The 15,854-nt window shown below is 38.3% G+C and overlaps 1 protein-coding gene across 6 annotated transcripts in view; it reads left to right on the top strand.

Annotated features, from left to right (window-relative positions):
* PDE7A (phosphodiesterase 7A) overlaps positions 1 to 15,854 on the top strand; it is a 115,543-nt gene that overhangs the window by 46,263 nt on the left and 53,426 nt on the right. For 5 of the 6 annotated variants that reach the window (XR_006605481.1, XR_006605482.1, XM_045075733.1 and 2 more), the window contains exons 2-3: positions 9,444 to 9,504; positions 12,818 to 12,901. Coding sequence is in view for 4 of the 6 variants with exons in the window: in XM_045075733.1 (XP_044931668.1) it covers positions 9,444 to 9,504; positions 12,818 to 12,901 (145 nt within the window). In the remaining 2 variants the exon portion in view is untranslated. Of the gene's footprint in view, positions 1 to 2,122; positions 2,565 to 9,443; positions 9,505 to 12,817; positions 12,902 to 15,854 lie in introns of those variants that run through there. The other variant, XM_004772956.3, reaches the window with a different exon arrangement.

Consider the following 15,854-nt stretch of genomic DNA (forward strand, 5'->3'; position numbering starts at 1 on the left):
TGAGGTGGTGGAAATAAACTTGACAGAAATTCACTTAAGTGACAGAACTTCTGGGATTGCCTTTCTTACAACCTTTTTTCCCCCCTTAATTTTTGTCTCAATTCTGATTCTTTCCTTTTTTTCCTGATCGATCCTTTTTAGACTATATGACAGTGCAGATTCTTGAGCTCACCTTTAATCAAAAAGACTTTTATAAAAATATTAAAGTACTGTACCCAAAACAGCAATCTTGTATTTGCTTCTCAAAAGGTGACTCCTTAAGCAGCTGATTGGAAAGGAAGTGTGAAACTGAGAAGTCCTCCTGGGCTGAGCATCATGGTGATGGGCTAATTCGGAGTGTGCGGCTAGGGATAGAGCAGCAAATAGCAACCTCAAGCCCGTGTTAGCCCTGGCCCGGGCTGCACAGCCCCTCACCCATGGCCACCAGCATTGCTCCTGAGACAGGCTAATACGCATTCTGCAGCTCGATCCTATTCCTGGGCATCCTTTCAGTTTTGTTGCTGGAGTCCTACTAGAATACAGAGAATAATGAAAGACTCTGCCAATCTCATCTCACACCTAGTTTCCCGACAAAAAATTCTCCGTTTGTGCAAGGATTGCATTACAGCTTGTTGCTTCGGTAGCAGGAAGAGACATACATAATGTATAAGGTAGAGTGAGAAATGTATGACCATGTGTTCTGAACGGTTTCAATTTAGGAAAATTTTGATTTAGATCTGCTAATTTAATTTATGCTTCTTCTTGACAGGTCTCGAATTAACTTTTCTTTTAAATAAACTTCTTTGTACTGAGGATTGGATCGTGAAAATAGCATTACGTTAGTATTTGACCTGTTAGGGCTATTTCAAATACTTCAGAACCTCTGTCTTGTCACAGACTACAGTCTGTGACAGTCCTGTCATGTCCCGAGTATTTCTCCAGCCAGCCACTCCCTTCCCCTCCACTTCATCTCTAGCACCCAGCTCAGGCTCTTCGCCCCTCTCCTGGACCTCTGCGGTGGCCCTGCCCATCCAGCTCCCCCCACACAGCTGTCCTTGACCAGAACCTGCAAAAGTTCTTTAGGTTGGGATTAGGCGTTAGGATGAAGGTAAAACACTTGCGCATGGCTTGCACTTGACTCGCCCTGCTTTCCAGCCTCCCCCTGGTCTTCCTGTCTCTTTTTACCTTGCTCTGTTTTCATAGCTGCTTGGCCATCAGGTGTCGTCGTGCCTGCCCCGATCATTCTGCCTGTCCTCTTTATGTGCTTGCCCCTTCGTTTCAGGAACTGTGAGGACGTCCCACCCCTCTGAATTAGGTCAGATCCAGACTTTGTAGTTCTTCTCCCCACTTCACTATACTTGTTACCCTTGCAATTTTATATTTACGTTTGAGACTTGGATTAAAGTAGACTCTAACTGAACCGTAAGCTTCACGAGGGTAGGGGCCATTTCTGTTTTTACTGAAGGATTGTGGCCCTGGCACCTAGCACAGGGCCTGGTACATAGTAGAAAGTTAACAAATATTTGCAGAATGGGGCGCCTGGGTGGCTCAGTGGGTTAAAGCTTTACTCTGCCTTCGGCTCAGGTCATGATCCCAGGGTCTTGGGATCGAGCCCCGCGTCGGGCTCTCTGCTCAGCAGGAAGCCTGCTTCCTCCTCCTCTTTCTCTGCCTGCCTCTCAGCCTACTTGTAATCTCTGCCTGTCAAATAAATAAATAAAATCTTAAAAAAAATATATTTGCAGAATACTTGAATGGGAGTTTCATGACAGACTTTCTCAGCAGTACTACTTGTAGCCTGCTAGCTGCTGTGAGGTCATGAAGGTGGAGGAGTATAGGCCCACCTGGCTGCGAGAGAGTTCACTCACCAGCCAAGAGAAGGTGACATGTACCCAAAATATGGTAATGTAAGCTAGATGGCAGTGAAGACTTAGAAATAATATACTTTTAGTTAGAAATTGCATGTGAGATTGGCCTTTGCCGGTAAATCTAAAATGAATGAATTACAGTGTTAAATAGGGCACACAGCATTTATAAATGATTCTAACATTCATAAAATAGTCCTAGCCTTAAAAGAAATAAAAAGTTGAACAAATTCAGTGTTAAAATTTGAAAAGATAGAATAAAATGCATTAATATTTTCAAGTGCTGGAACATCGTACCTGTGAAGCTTATCTGTGTGTTTGAGACTAGCGTGAGACCTCTCTTGTTTATATCTTGTGAGACTGTTAGGTCAGCCCTCACTAAGGTTTTCTTTCCTTTCCTCTTCCAACATTACTCAAGCTGTTCCACCCCAACCCTGGGGTTGTGGCATTAAGCACGCGCTGAGGGAAGGCTGGCTGGCAGCGCATTCTCAGATGAGTCAGGTGATCGTTGTTTGAAGGCAGCTGCTTGAGGTTCAAGGCAGTCAGTGTCCCCTCTCCTCTGCCTCGGGACAGCTGGTGATTATCAAACTTGTAACAAGTCTTCCTTGCTTATTGCCTGCTGGAAGAGGAGGGAGATTATGCAGTGGACTTTTGATTGATCCAATGGGAATTACATTGATCTGGTGTCTGGCTGTGGTTGTTCTCAAGTGGATCGCCTCTAAGGTAGGCCATCTTTATTTTTAGGATTGTGACATTAATCATTAGTTTATGTATTTGGTTGGAATGGAATTGCTAGGAGTTTCTTCTTTTGCTTCGGCTTTTACTTCTCTGATTAAAAGAGCTATGAGTTTTATCTGTCAGCTGAAAAGGTTAATTGTAATTAAGTGTGGACTTTTTATTTCTTTTCCCACCTTATTCCTCCTTTCACGGGCTTTTTAAGGGTATCATTCCTTGATATCGAGTAGCTTCCCTCAGTATCATTCTCTTAAAGAAGTTTATGATTAAAGATATACTTCTAAGATTAATTATTAATTTATACTTTTGGTGTACATATTTTAAATATTCTCTTTGGAAGTAAAGAATTTACTAATATGTTAAGTGTGTAGTTGTTGTGAATTTCTAAGCAGTTATGAACTTTTTTAAAACTAAATACTCCCCCTATCATGTTCTCTATTAAAGTCTTGCTGCTACTAAAATGTATACCTTACTTCTAATATGTTGGAAAAAAATGTAAGATTATTATGTATCTGTTGTTTTTGAACTTTAATTCTGAGTATCAGGCTAGCTAGAAAGCTAGCCATTTGCCATCTGGACAAAAGTCTAACACTAATGTAGGAAATATTTAAGATGATACTATGTGAAATTATTTTTCTATACTTGTATAAAAATGATTATATCTTTAGTCCAAGATGCAGCTTTTTTTCTTCCTGCATTAATTTTTTCTTCTTCCTGCCTTAAGAAATTGAAGAATATTAACTTAAAATTTATTAAGTCCTCAGTATTTGCTAAGTAATATAAAGGTTCAATAAGATTAAGTTTCTTTTTCAAGCAAAGTTTTAATCATTGGTGCATAATTTTTCACATAATGTTTTAAACATAATGGTCTTTTATTGAAGTAATCTTGATTTCTTAGTGAATATGATTGAAGAAATCTCTTAAAGAAAAACAGTGTGCTCAAATTTTTTAAATCCTTGTGTTTTGTAAGTTAAGAATTAATTTTGTTGCTCTGACAGCTATTTACTCATTGTTTTTAAAGGGTTAGCTCACCAGGTTATTGAATGAAGGTCAAGTTAATATTAATAATTTATTGAGTTGTGAATGTTTTCAGAGAGTTCTTATTTTCTAACCAGCAAAAAAATATCTATATATATCTTTTTATGACAGTGAGAGAGCAAGAGCAGGATAAAGGGAGGACATGGTGGTGGGTAGGGCAAAGGGAAAGATTCAGTCTTAAGCAGGTTCCATGCCCAATGCAGAGCCTGACAGGGAGCTTCTTTTCAAAGCCCCGAGACCATGACCTGAGCCAAAATTAAGAGTTGGATGCTTAACTGACAGAGCCACCCAGGTGCCCCCCAAATTAAGCTTTTAAACAAAAAGAATGTTGATATTTTAAGTTTGTGATATTTTTGAAAAACATATTGTTTGCATAGACAGGAAGAATGGATGGATACTATTGAGTAGATTTATGCAGTGTTTTAATAGACAAACATCAGCATGTTTTTCTAGAATGTGTAAGATGAGTATATTTTGAAAAAGCTCATTTAACTACATCAGTGAAAACTGCTTTTAAAACTGCACTTCCATCTTTCATATTCTGTTATTCTTGTTTGGTAATGTTACCAAAAAATTTATTTAGTGCTACTGTGGTTAAGCCCTTTGATCATCAGTTTACTTATCCACCAGATGGGGCCAACAAAACCTATCTTATAAAGGTCTTGTCTGGTTAAGTGAGATTTTATATGAAAGCACCTGAAACATTTTCTGACACAAAGTAGGAGTTCAGCAAGTATTAATTAATAATATTACTACTTTTCCCATGTTAAGGGAAATAAACATGCTTTTGCACAGTAGATCATTTTAGTGGAAAACTTGAACAAGATAAAAACAGAGGCACTTAGGGGCGCCTGGGTGGCTCAGTGGGTTAAGCCGCTGCCTTAGGCTCAGGTCATGATCTCAGGGTCCTGGGATCGAGTCCCGCATCGGGCTCTCTGCTCGGCAGGGAGCCTGCTTCCTCCTCTCTCTCTCTCTCTCTCTGCCTGCCTCTCTGCCTACTTGTGATCTCTCTGTCAAATAAATAAATAAAATCTTTAAAAAAAAAAAAAAAACAGAGGCACTTAAAATATATTTGCTCAGTTTTTTAAAATGTTTATTTTTAAAAGCGTCGTTATTAACTAATATCAGAACACCATTTACACCTTCTGTCATTCACTTTGTAAGTGAGATCTTTTGTGGAAGAATGATTCATCCTGATTGACGGTTAGTGAGTGACTTACCAGGGCACTCAGAAGTCTGTTAGCGTGGCTGTGGATCCTTGGAACCTTACAGTTGAACTTGTTTATGCTGCTGCTGTCAGTTTCTGATTAGCTCAGCCTCGCCCATGTTTTGACCTATACCAGTTTGCTTTACAAGCTGTTCCCAGGATGGCTAAATTAGAAGAGTCACGAGTAGAAGCGTCTCAGTTATTTCCATTCACTGGTGAGGTGAGGTGGGAATGTCGATAATAGTACAGAGTGTTTTGTGACTGACTGCAACACAGGATTGATATTAAATTTGTTTTACTAGTTTATTAAAAATGAGATTTTACTGGTATATAGCTTTGAAATGTTGTATGTTAGGTTTGTGATGCAGTGTTGGTGTATAAAGCACATATGACCTTTGTATAAAGTAACTAATTCTAACATTTAAATCAGATTTTTACAATTCATAATTTATAGTGTATTTTAACAAATTGAGTTACTTTATTCTACCACGATTGTTTAGTAAGAGAATTTAATATTCATTTTAATCTTGGTCGGTGAGATGAATGAATGAAGTATCATTCGGGATGTATTTGCTGATGGGTTTAAATCTATTTTAAAGTCTATCCTTTGAAAAAAAATGTCTTATTTGGATTTATTTTATAAGACTTATGTCTTGTTTGATATAGCTTTTGACCAGACTTACTTAAATTAGTAATGAACAAAATAACTTGAAAAAGTTGTACTTCACTAAGTAATTTGTTAATCTATTTAAAATTAAATTCTAGTCTTTTGCCAGGTTTTTATTATGATTAATATAGACCTTATCATTTTTATATCTAAATTAATGCTTCTATAAATAAGTCTGAAAGGATTACCTTAAAATATTTTTAGTATGTCATAGTTATAATGTAGATTATGTTCACTAATAAGTTTTTGGCTTACACTATTTTATTTAACAGAAAGCTGATACTAGTCTTTCTCAGTCCTTAATATGTGAAGTGATAAATGAGATTTTTACATTCCTCATTAGTGACTCTTTTAGTAAATAGTCATCGTACATTAAAAAAAATGTCAATCACTCTCTTAAAGAGGGCTGGTTAGTGATGGCAAGTCACTATTCGTTTTCACAACCTATTTATCCAAGTTGTTACTGGATAGCAGGTAGATAGGTATTGACCATGACAAGCTATTACATAGTGATACCTTAGCTTCATTCATATATCTTGGCTGAGAGAAATATTTATTTCTACATACATGCTCTCTAGGCTGTTAGGTTTTATAGTAGTATTAAGGGGAGGCCTGTCATCTAATAAGCTAAATATCTTAGAGGGGATCAAACAGCAGGTCCAAGAGGTGCCTTTTAATACCAAGTGATTACAGTGGCTGTTGGCTCCAAAATAAATAGTTTACCCTGAAACTGTTTTAGTTTACACTGCAGTCGGCTTCCTTATGAGAGATATTCTATTGGTAGAAGACACTTTAAGCGTGATGCTGTCGGAAATGTATTCTATATGATCTAGTGCCTTGGGATTTGACATAAATTGTGCTTTTCTTTATATTTCTTTGTAGTAGATTCTTATTTTACTTTTTAATTTTAATTTGGTTTATTTTGAGAGTAGATAATAACTACACATACTACAAAATCCAATGGATAAGTCCTCCTTCTACTTCTGTGTCCCTCAGGTTCCCTAGAGACAGCCAGTGTTTGAAAACGAGAATTTTATTTCTCTTTGAAACTTCTGTTCCTTTTACATTTCCTGAACTGTTGTTTTTCATTTTTGTAAGGATACATGAAATTATGTAAGAGTGTAACTGGACATTTTTCTCTTACACAATAAGCATTAAGGAGATTATAACAGTGATTGGGGAGTTACTTTGCAAACTACATTCCAATAAGGGTTTTAAATAAAGCAAATTTCCTTATAGTGATAGTGGGGAAAAAAAAGATTATTTTTCCTTGAGATTTCTAGGTGTGTCTTGAGGAATTGCAAATCTCATGCCGGAGTTTCATGAGGGAAGAAGATCATTAATCTGATATATAAAAATATCTTATTGTCTTAATGTTTATTTCTTTTGTTAATGAAGTTGAGCTTCTTGTGTTTATGGGCTTATTGTTTCTTTCCCTGTGAATAGTACGTTTATGTCCTACCTGTTTTTCTACACTGCTATTCAGCATTTTCTAATTGATTTGTAAGGCACTTTTCGTTCCTTTCATTTTTAGATAGAATGGGGGGGAATTTGCCCATTGTCATTCATACCTGTCGCACTCATTTTGATCCGTCTTTCATGACTTCTAGACATGTTTTATAGAATAGTTAGAAAGGCTTTTCTAATAGGAGGTTTGGTCAGTTTCATCTTCTTGATTTTTAAATCTGTCTTTGTGAATTCTGTTATTCATCGACTTAATAAACTATTCACTATTTGTAGTAAATCCACTCAATCGCTCATTTGTGATCTTATTTAGAATCTACTAAAAACTACTGTTTTAGGGGCCGGGGCTATGGCAGTGAATAAAGCACACAGTTCCTGCTCCTGTCTGTTTTCGAACAAGCAAATGGGATAATCGCAGCTAAGTGCCAGTGCGGTAGCAGGGCAGGAAGATGAGGCTGTGGGAGAGGCTGGCTCTCAGGTGTCCTTAGATTCGATAGCCTTGGAATGCCTCTCTGAAGAGATGACGTTTCATCTAGAACTGGAGAGCTAAGAAGGGAACAGTGGTGCTGTGATCCTGGACAGGGGAACAACGAATATAAAGGTTGAAACTATGGAGCACCTGAGGGACAGCAAGGGAACAGTACAGGGGCCCTGTGGCGGTGAGGAGAGGGTGGGGGGCCCAGATCATGGTGGCCTTTGGAAATCAGTGTGCTGTTGGGCCTTATTCCAAGTGTATGAAAAGCCTTTTGGAGGCTTTTGAGCAGTAACCAAGTTGTTCACTGTTGCTTCTTTTTTTTTTAAAGATTTTATTTGACAGACAGAGATCACCGGTAGGCAGAGAGGCAAGCAGAGAGAGAGGAGGAAGCAGGCTCCCCGCTGAGCAGAGAGCCCCATGCAGGGCTCAATCCCAGGACCCTGGGAACATGACCTGAGCCGAAGGCAGAGGCCTTAACCCACTGAGCCACCCAGGTGCCCCTCACTGTTGCTTCTATGTGAAGAAAGCACCGGGGGCCACATGATGCAGCAGGAAGCAGTCAGCAGCTTGGTTAGAGGTGGTGGTGCCCGAGACCGAAGGAAGAAGTGGAGCTAGAGAACGGGAGAGATGTGCGCAGGGAGAGGTGGCAGAGCTTGTCGGGGGTATTGCAGTGCTGCCGGTTTATTTTGTTTTGGGATGTACATTTTAAACTTGTAGTATTTGTTATTCTTTATAATAGCTTTATTGAACCACACAATTCACAGGCCACACAGTTTACCCATTTAAAGTACACAATTCAATAATTTTTAGTCATATTCACGGAATTGTGCAGTCCTTGCCATAGATAATTTGAGAACCCTTTCAGCCCTGTAAGTAGAAACATGGTACCATTGGCACCCACTCCCCATTTCTCGCCAGCTCTCCTCACTTTAGACTACCACTAGTCGACTTCCTGCTTCTGTGGATTTGCCAGTATGGGACATTTCATACCAACAGAACCATACACTCTGTGGTCCTTTGTGACTGGTTCTTGTCACTCAACACGTTCTTGCGGGTTGGCCATGTTGTAGCTTGCAAGTACTTCCTGCCTGTATGTGTCTGAATAATGCCTCTTTGTATGGATATACTGCATTTTTATTCATCCATTTATTCCTTGCTGGATATTCAGGCTGTTTTTAGTTTGGGACTATTATGAATAATGTTTCAAAGATGCATTTTTGTATCTGTTTACTTTTTTTTTTTTTTTTAAGTTTTTTAAGACTTTATTTGAGAGAGGTAAAGAGAGAGCACAAGTAGGCAGAGCACCAGACAGAGGGAGAGGGAGACGCAGGCTCCCTGCTGGGTAGGGAGCCCGATGCGTGGCTCGATTCCAGGACCCTGAGATCATGACCTGAGCTGAAGGTAGATGCTTAACCGACTGAGCCACCCCGGCGCCCCTGTATCTGTTTACTTTTAAACACAAAATATATTTTAAAACTTCTGTTTCAATGGTACCTTGTTTTTTTGTGTTACAGATTCAGTGTCCTCTCAAATCTCTTTGCGTATATTAATTATTTTTTAAAAATTCTCTTATTTCTTGCCAGCCTCTGGTCCATTTGGTTTTTCATTTTGTTCCATTTATTTCCAGCCTGATGGTTTTCTTCAAATGATGATTCTTGTTTGCTTATTCATTCATGTTTAAATTAAGGGAATGGTAGATATTGAATCATATCTCCTCTTCATTTCTGTCTACCTCTGCAGAAAGTCTCTCCCCAAGTGAGCTAGTCTGACCGACATTAGCTTTCTACGTATTGCATGTTCCTTGCTCTGTATCCACTCTGTGGTATTACTTAATCATATTATAATTGTCTTCTTCACAACTAGAGATTTTAAGAGCAAATGTCATATCTAATTTCATTTTGCATATTCAGCTTCTTTTGTACAGTGCTTTACAAAGAATAAATAATAAATGTTGGTTAAATTTCATATCCCATGTAATTGCCATGCATTAAAAATGTGTGTATTTTTTTTTTCTAGAGGCGTGGAGCTATTTCCTATGACAGTTCTGATCAGACTGCGTTGTACATTCGTATGCTAGGTAAGCAGTATTTATTTTGTACCCATGTCCATTAATTTTATTATCGTGTAGATTACTTTAGATTAAGATAATTTTAATTCCGTTGCTTTTCATCACTATTTGCTATAGGAATAATTTATTATTTTGATGTTTAAAAGTCTTAAAACCAGTCTTGAATGTTATGTGAATAAAGAGGCATTTTAGAGTAATTAAGAAGTCTCTGATTTAATAACTGGGTCTCTCTCATTAGTACACAATTTTATTTTTTTATTAAGATTTTATTTATTTATTTGACAGAGAGATATAAAGAGAGCACAAGTGGACAGAGCAGCGGGAAGAGGGAGAGGGAGAAGCAGGCTCTCTGCCAAGCAGGGAGCCTGACGTGGGGCTCTCTCCCAGGATCCTGGGATCCTGACCTGAGCTGAAGGCAGATGCTTAATGACTAAGCCACCCAGGTGTCCCAGGAACCAATTTTAAATTGAACTTTGAATATTCTTCATAAAAAAGGGTCTGGACTTGTAGAGTTGATGAACTCCTAAAAAGATGTGCATGTTAACGTGGACAAAGATGAGGCTGTAAAGTACCTGAACACATAGTCCTGTCGCTGTGTGCATTCTCCTCTTGTTCGACTGGCGAGGAACACCGTGTGTTTTCTTCCAGTCTCAGCTCTTAAATTTTTTGTGTATCACTCAAGTCCATAATGTAAAATGAATTTAGATTGTGTATATATGTATCAGTTTTTTCTCTTCTTCCTCTTTGCCAGATTTCTCTCATCACACACTCCTTGATCCCTTGTACTTAATGTACAGTTAAGATTCCAGTAGGCATATTTACTTCTCTTTTCTTAAAGGAGTCTTCTGTGACTCCTTTCCTCATGCTCAGAATTCCTTAATCAACTTCTAAGATATTGAGCAATCCATATTCTCCACGTTCCTCTGGGTTTTTTTATTTGTTTTTGCCTCTTTCACTAATTCATTCTTATCCTCTTAAGCTTAACTGTTCTCCAGTGCCCTGTTTTTGCTTTTCTTCCCTTTTTTTCCCTCTTTAATTTACCTTGTGTGTCTGCCTTAACTCCATTCTACTGTAGTATGAATTGTTTCCTCACTAGTGTGTGGTATATTCCTCTTTACTGTCTCTGTCTCTCTCTCTCTGCAAACATGTTTGGGATTCTGTTCTCCTGAAAACAACTTTAGATTCATATTTATTTTTTTAACTCTGTAGAACATCTTCACATGGGTGTATTGTGGGTACCTCACATTTAAGCAAGCAGAAGCACATTGGTAGAGAGGCAGGGAGACTAGCTAAGGAGCAAGGTGCAAGAACAAAACATTTGTGTTCCCAAGTCTGTTCGTTTTTCAGTCTTTTGGCATCTCAGAGCATTAACTCCATTCTTCTGGTGTCAGGTCAGAAACCTTAGTCATTTTTGACTATTTCTTATCCACTTCATGTCTACTTCATCAGCAAATTCTCTTGGCTGAGACCTTCAGACTATATCCAGAATTTCACCACCCTGATGCTGTTATCATCACGATCTAAGCCATAGTTATTTTTTTAATAGTTAATTATAGTCACATTGTTGTACGTTAGATCTACGGAACTTAACCTGCATAACTGACACGTGGTTCCCCTTGAATAGCATCTCCCCATAGCGACCCCTCACCAAGCCATAGATTGCATTTCTTGTACTCACTCCTTAGCTAATCTGCCTGCCTCTACCTATGTGCCTCTGCTTGATTCTTGTCTGTGTGGCCAAAGTGAACCTTTTGAGACCTAAGTTAAATCTGTCTCACTCCTCCATTCAGAATCTTCTGATGGTTTTCTTAGACAAACAGCCAGAGCTGCTATTATGGCCCATGAAGGTCCAACATGAACTGGCCCTACCACTTCTCTGATCTTCTCTCTCACCTCACTCCAGCCATGCTGGCTTCTTTGCTTAACCTTGAACATGTCAAGCATGCCACCCATTTCAGGGTATATTATTCTTTCTTATGCCCGGAAGGTCACTGCCTCACTTCTTTTAGGCCTCTGCTCAAATGTGTTTTTTTTTCAGCCAGGGCTTCTCTGACCACACTAGTGAGTCCATTCTCCCATACTTTCCCCTCCACACCCCCACCATTCTTCTTTCCTTGCTTTAGTTTTTTCCAGGTTGCTTATTAACATCTTCCATAGAATGAAATTCTTATTTGTTACAATATTTATCTCTGTGAAAGGATAAGCTTCATGAAGACAGGGACTTTATGTGTTTTACTCACTGCTGTATTTGCAGTGCCTGATGTGTGGTGGATGTTCAGTAAGAATTTGTTGCAGGTTGCAGGAATCCCCCCATGAAAGAGTTGATTCATCATTGTGGGAATGACATGAACCTTGACAGAAATTGTGGCATTACTTAGAGAAACAACGAGTGAACAGGAAGGCCTTCTAGGCAAGCAGAATTCAAGGGCACAGGGCCAAGGACTGAAGACCTAAAGGTTATAGGTCCATCCCAAAATGAATTTGGAAGCTGTGGAAGTGTAGTAGGGAAAGTGCTGTCTTTGGAGTCCACAGAGCTAGGTTTGTATCTCGACTCACCCTTTACTAGCTTAGTGGCATGGACAGGCTACTTCTCAAAGTCTTAGTTTCTTCATCTGTAAAATGGAGACTAAGATTCCTACCTCCCGGAGTTGCTTAGAGAATCACATAAAATAGTGCCTATATGGCACAAAAATAGGTCTGGTACATGCCTCCCATGGTTATTTTGCTATGTGTAGAAGTAGATCTGAAAGTCGTATGAATACAGGTAGAAACAATATTGAACTTATAAAGGCCAAAGTTTAAGACCCAGCTAAAGGCCTTGGGTATATCCGCTATCAATGAGAAAAGAGAAGATTGGCCAAATTAAACATGTAAGGCAAAATCTTTAACATTTTATTTTTCTGTACATTCATAAAATTGTAAGGTGCTTGAGAATGGGTCATCTATTTTCTTTCATATCTCTTATAATCTGTTATGGTCCTGGGCATGAGGTAGACAATATTTTTCTGTCTGGAGGTTCAGTTGCTACATACTTGTCATGTCTGAATGCTAACTTTAAAATTTAGATTGTTATTATTATTATTACTATTATTGAGGTATAGTAAAAAAAAAAAAAGTCTATCTAGCCTTACAATTCAATATTGTATTGTAATTGAATTTGTAAATCCCTTTAAATAGATAAACTCTTAACTCCTTACTCCATATATTTATCATTAGTGAGTCAGTACTTTTGAGTATTATACCACATAAACCCTTGTTACATATGGGAGCTCCTTCCCAAAATGGCAGCCTTCTAAGCTTATGTTTTCTTGATTTTGTCCAGGAGATGTACGTGTAAGGAGTCGAGCAGGATTTGAATCAGAAAGAAGAGGTTCTCATCCATATATTGATTTTCGTATTTTTCATGGTAAGTGTTGGGGTGTACAGTATTTCTCTTAGGCTTTCAGCAAACTTCAGATTTTCATAAAATAATATAATTTTTCAAAGGAAAAAGAAAGCTATATTTGGAATGTTTTAAAAACACTGGGTCATGATAAACGACACTTTATTTCTAGATAGTATTAGTAAATCCTTGGAGGCAATTAGAATTGTAAAGTATAAAATATGAAAGCTGATATAATTTTTCTTCTCCTTTTCAATTTAAATGTGAAATTACTTTGGTACATTTTTTCCCCTGATATATATATATATATATACACACAAAAAAAATGTTTAAAGTTGTTTTATTCTGTGTTTTGTCTTTACTACTCTATAAAAAATGTTTTTGTGCAAATGACATTTCATAAGGTATTTTCATAGTTAGGTATATCCTGGTTCATTTGAAAATACACTGCCAACTTTAAAGATGTTCCATAGGATGCATATCTTGAAAACAAACATTATGTGGGTCTGGCTCATAATGGAGAAAATGGAAAAAACAGAATTTATAAAACCCTTTAATAGTAAACAATATTATCTGCTTTTGGAGAAGCTCCACTTTTGGTAATGTTGGATAAATTATTTAGATTAACACTCCAGTTTAAAAAACTAGAAAAACTGGATAAATACATGGAAGACATGTATTGAGTATATCAGAATGCTGTTAAGGTGGAGATGAACCTGGAGTTAAGGCTACTTTCCTCCTTAGTAGCATCTGGCAATTCTGGGAAAGGTTGTCAAGAAGCTGAGCAGAGTTTCTGATGGATACTTAAGGCTGAAAAAACAAAAACAGCTGTTGATATACCACCAGGGTTGGGGCATTGATCCTGGTAAGCCCTCTGCTCGAGTTGGAACCCCAAAGTACTATACCTTAGAAATAAATCCCAGCTATGAAATACCTGAGTCAGTGATTAGATCAAGGTGATCTGTGACTTCAGTACCTCTAGCCACCTACTTGAAGTAAAATGTTAATCAATCCTCTTTGAAGGAAGGTAACATTATCCTAAGTCTCATATTACCTCTAAATTTTTCATGTACAGTGTCAAGCACTGAATTAAAAATAAAGGCAAAAGGAGGTTAGACAGTGTGACCAAAAATAAAAAGGAAACAACAGTAGAAAAATCCACAGGAAATTCCTATGTTGGAATTATTTTACCTGAACTTCAAAATAACTAAACATGATTTGCTGATGGGAAAAAAGACCTCCTTGAGAATATCAATAGAGGACCGCAAATTGTGAAGAAAAAAAACAAAACAAAAAAACAACGAATCAAATGGAAATTTAAGACTGAAAAAATAACATACCTTAAATAAGAACTCATCGGAGGTGGTTTTAACAGCCAATAAGACCAAAGTGCAGAGAGAATTAACGGTTTGGAATATTAGGTCAGAAGGAAATAATTTAGAATGAAATACAAATAAAAAGTAGAAAATAAATAAAATGGAGTATGATCTACTTATTGATTGCTCTGAATCTGTCAGGAATCGTGACAAATCTAAGATTCTACTTTATAAGTTAACAAATAAGTTACTGCTTCCTGGATGCTAGTGGAAGAAACAAGACTCCTAGGTCAGAGACAAAGGACTTTATTATTCATGGCACAGCAAGCAGCGTGAACATTCTATTATGTCAGTTCTTCTAGCCCCAGCACATCCTGCAGAAGGTTTTATGTGGATATTGTGCACACAGTGAATTTGCATTGCCTCCATGAATTTAGGGAATATACCCCCTTTTAGAGTCATACTGCTCTTTGTCCCAGAAAAAGATGTTCCTTGTCCCTCAAAGTTGCTAGCTGCAAACGTAAGAAATGGCCTGGATAGGGATCTGGTCAGGGCTTGGGGTTCTTGGCACACCCAGGAAGAACATGCAGAGGCACTCAGGCGAATACTCTGTGAATACTCTGTGGAGGATTACCGCTCCCAATAGTATGACTCCCAAATTACTGGCATAAAACAACAGCTTTTTTTTTTTTATGTTCATGATTCTGAGGGTCAGGAATGTAGTCTGCATATCAGGTTGGATTTGTCTTTGTTCCACAGTGTTTTGATCTTCAGCTGGGATAGTTCAAACAGCTAGAGGTGGCTGGGATGGCTCCACGAGGTTCGTATGTCTAGGGCCTTGCTTTTTCTGCACATGTCCTCTGCTGGGGCTAGAACATCTCAGATGACTTCTGCACTCTTATATCTGGTGCCAGGGTAGGGTGGCTGGAATTTCTGGGGCTGGCCAGCGTTTCTTTCCATAAATGGCCATCTCAGGGGAGTTGGACCTCTTCCATGGCAGCTGTTGCCTTCCCCCAGAGCAAGCATTCCGAGAGGGAGGAAGTATGGGAACACCTGGTGTCTGAAGATGTGGGCATGGACAGGGGCACAACTTCACATTTTCCTATTCTATTGATCAGCTGTGTCACACAGCTTGCCCTGATTCATGCACAGGGGACATAGGTCCCACTTGTCAAAGGGAGTGAGGTCAAAAAAATTGTTAGTCTTCTAACCTTAATTTGGCACAAAATGTGTCATTAGGGTCCTAGGAAAGGTATGGGAAATTAGAGTAGAAGTAGTCTTTGAAAAGATGATGACCAAGATATCTCCAAAGCTTGAAAAAAGCACATTAAGGTACAAATTCAAGAAACATTATGAATTTTAAATACAGTACCATTAAAAGAAAAATCACAGTATATTAGCATAGTATAACTGAAAACCAAAATCATAGAGAAATACTTTCACTCATCTGTGGAATTCAAGAAACAGAACAAAAGAACAAAGTGGGGGGAAGAGGTAGCAAACCAAGAAACAGACTCTTAACTATAGAGAACAAATTGATGGTTACTGGAGGGGAAGTGGGTGCAGGTTGGGGAGGATGGGTGAAATAGAAGATGGGGATTAAGGAGGGCCTTGTTGTGATGAGCACTGGGTGATGTATGGAAGTGTTGAATCACCATATT

This window comes from Mustela putorius, unplaced genomic scaffold (assembly GCF_011764305.1).
Source record: "Mustela putorius furo isolate JIRA1106 unplaced genomic scaffold, ASM1176430v1.1 tig00000151_pilon_pilon_pilon, whole genome shotgun sequence".
Classification (NCBI taxonomy): Eukaryota; Metazoa; Chordata; class Mammalia; order Carnivora; family Mustelidae; genus Mustela; species Mustela putorius.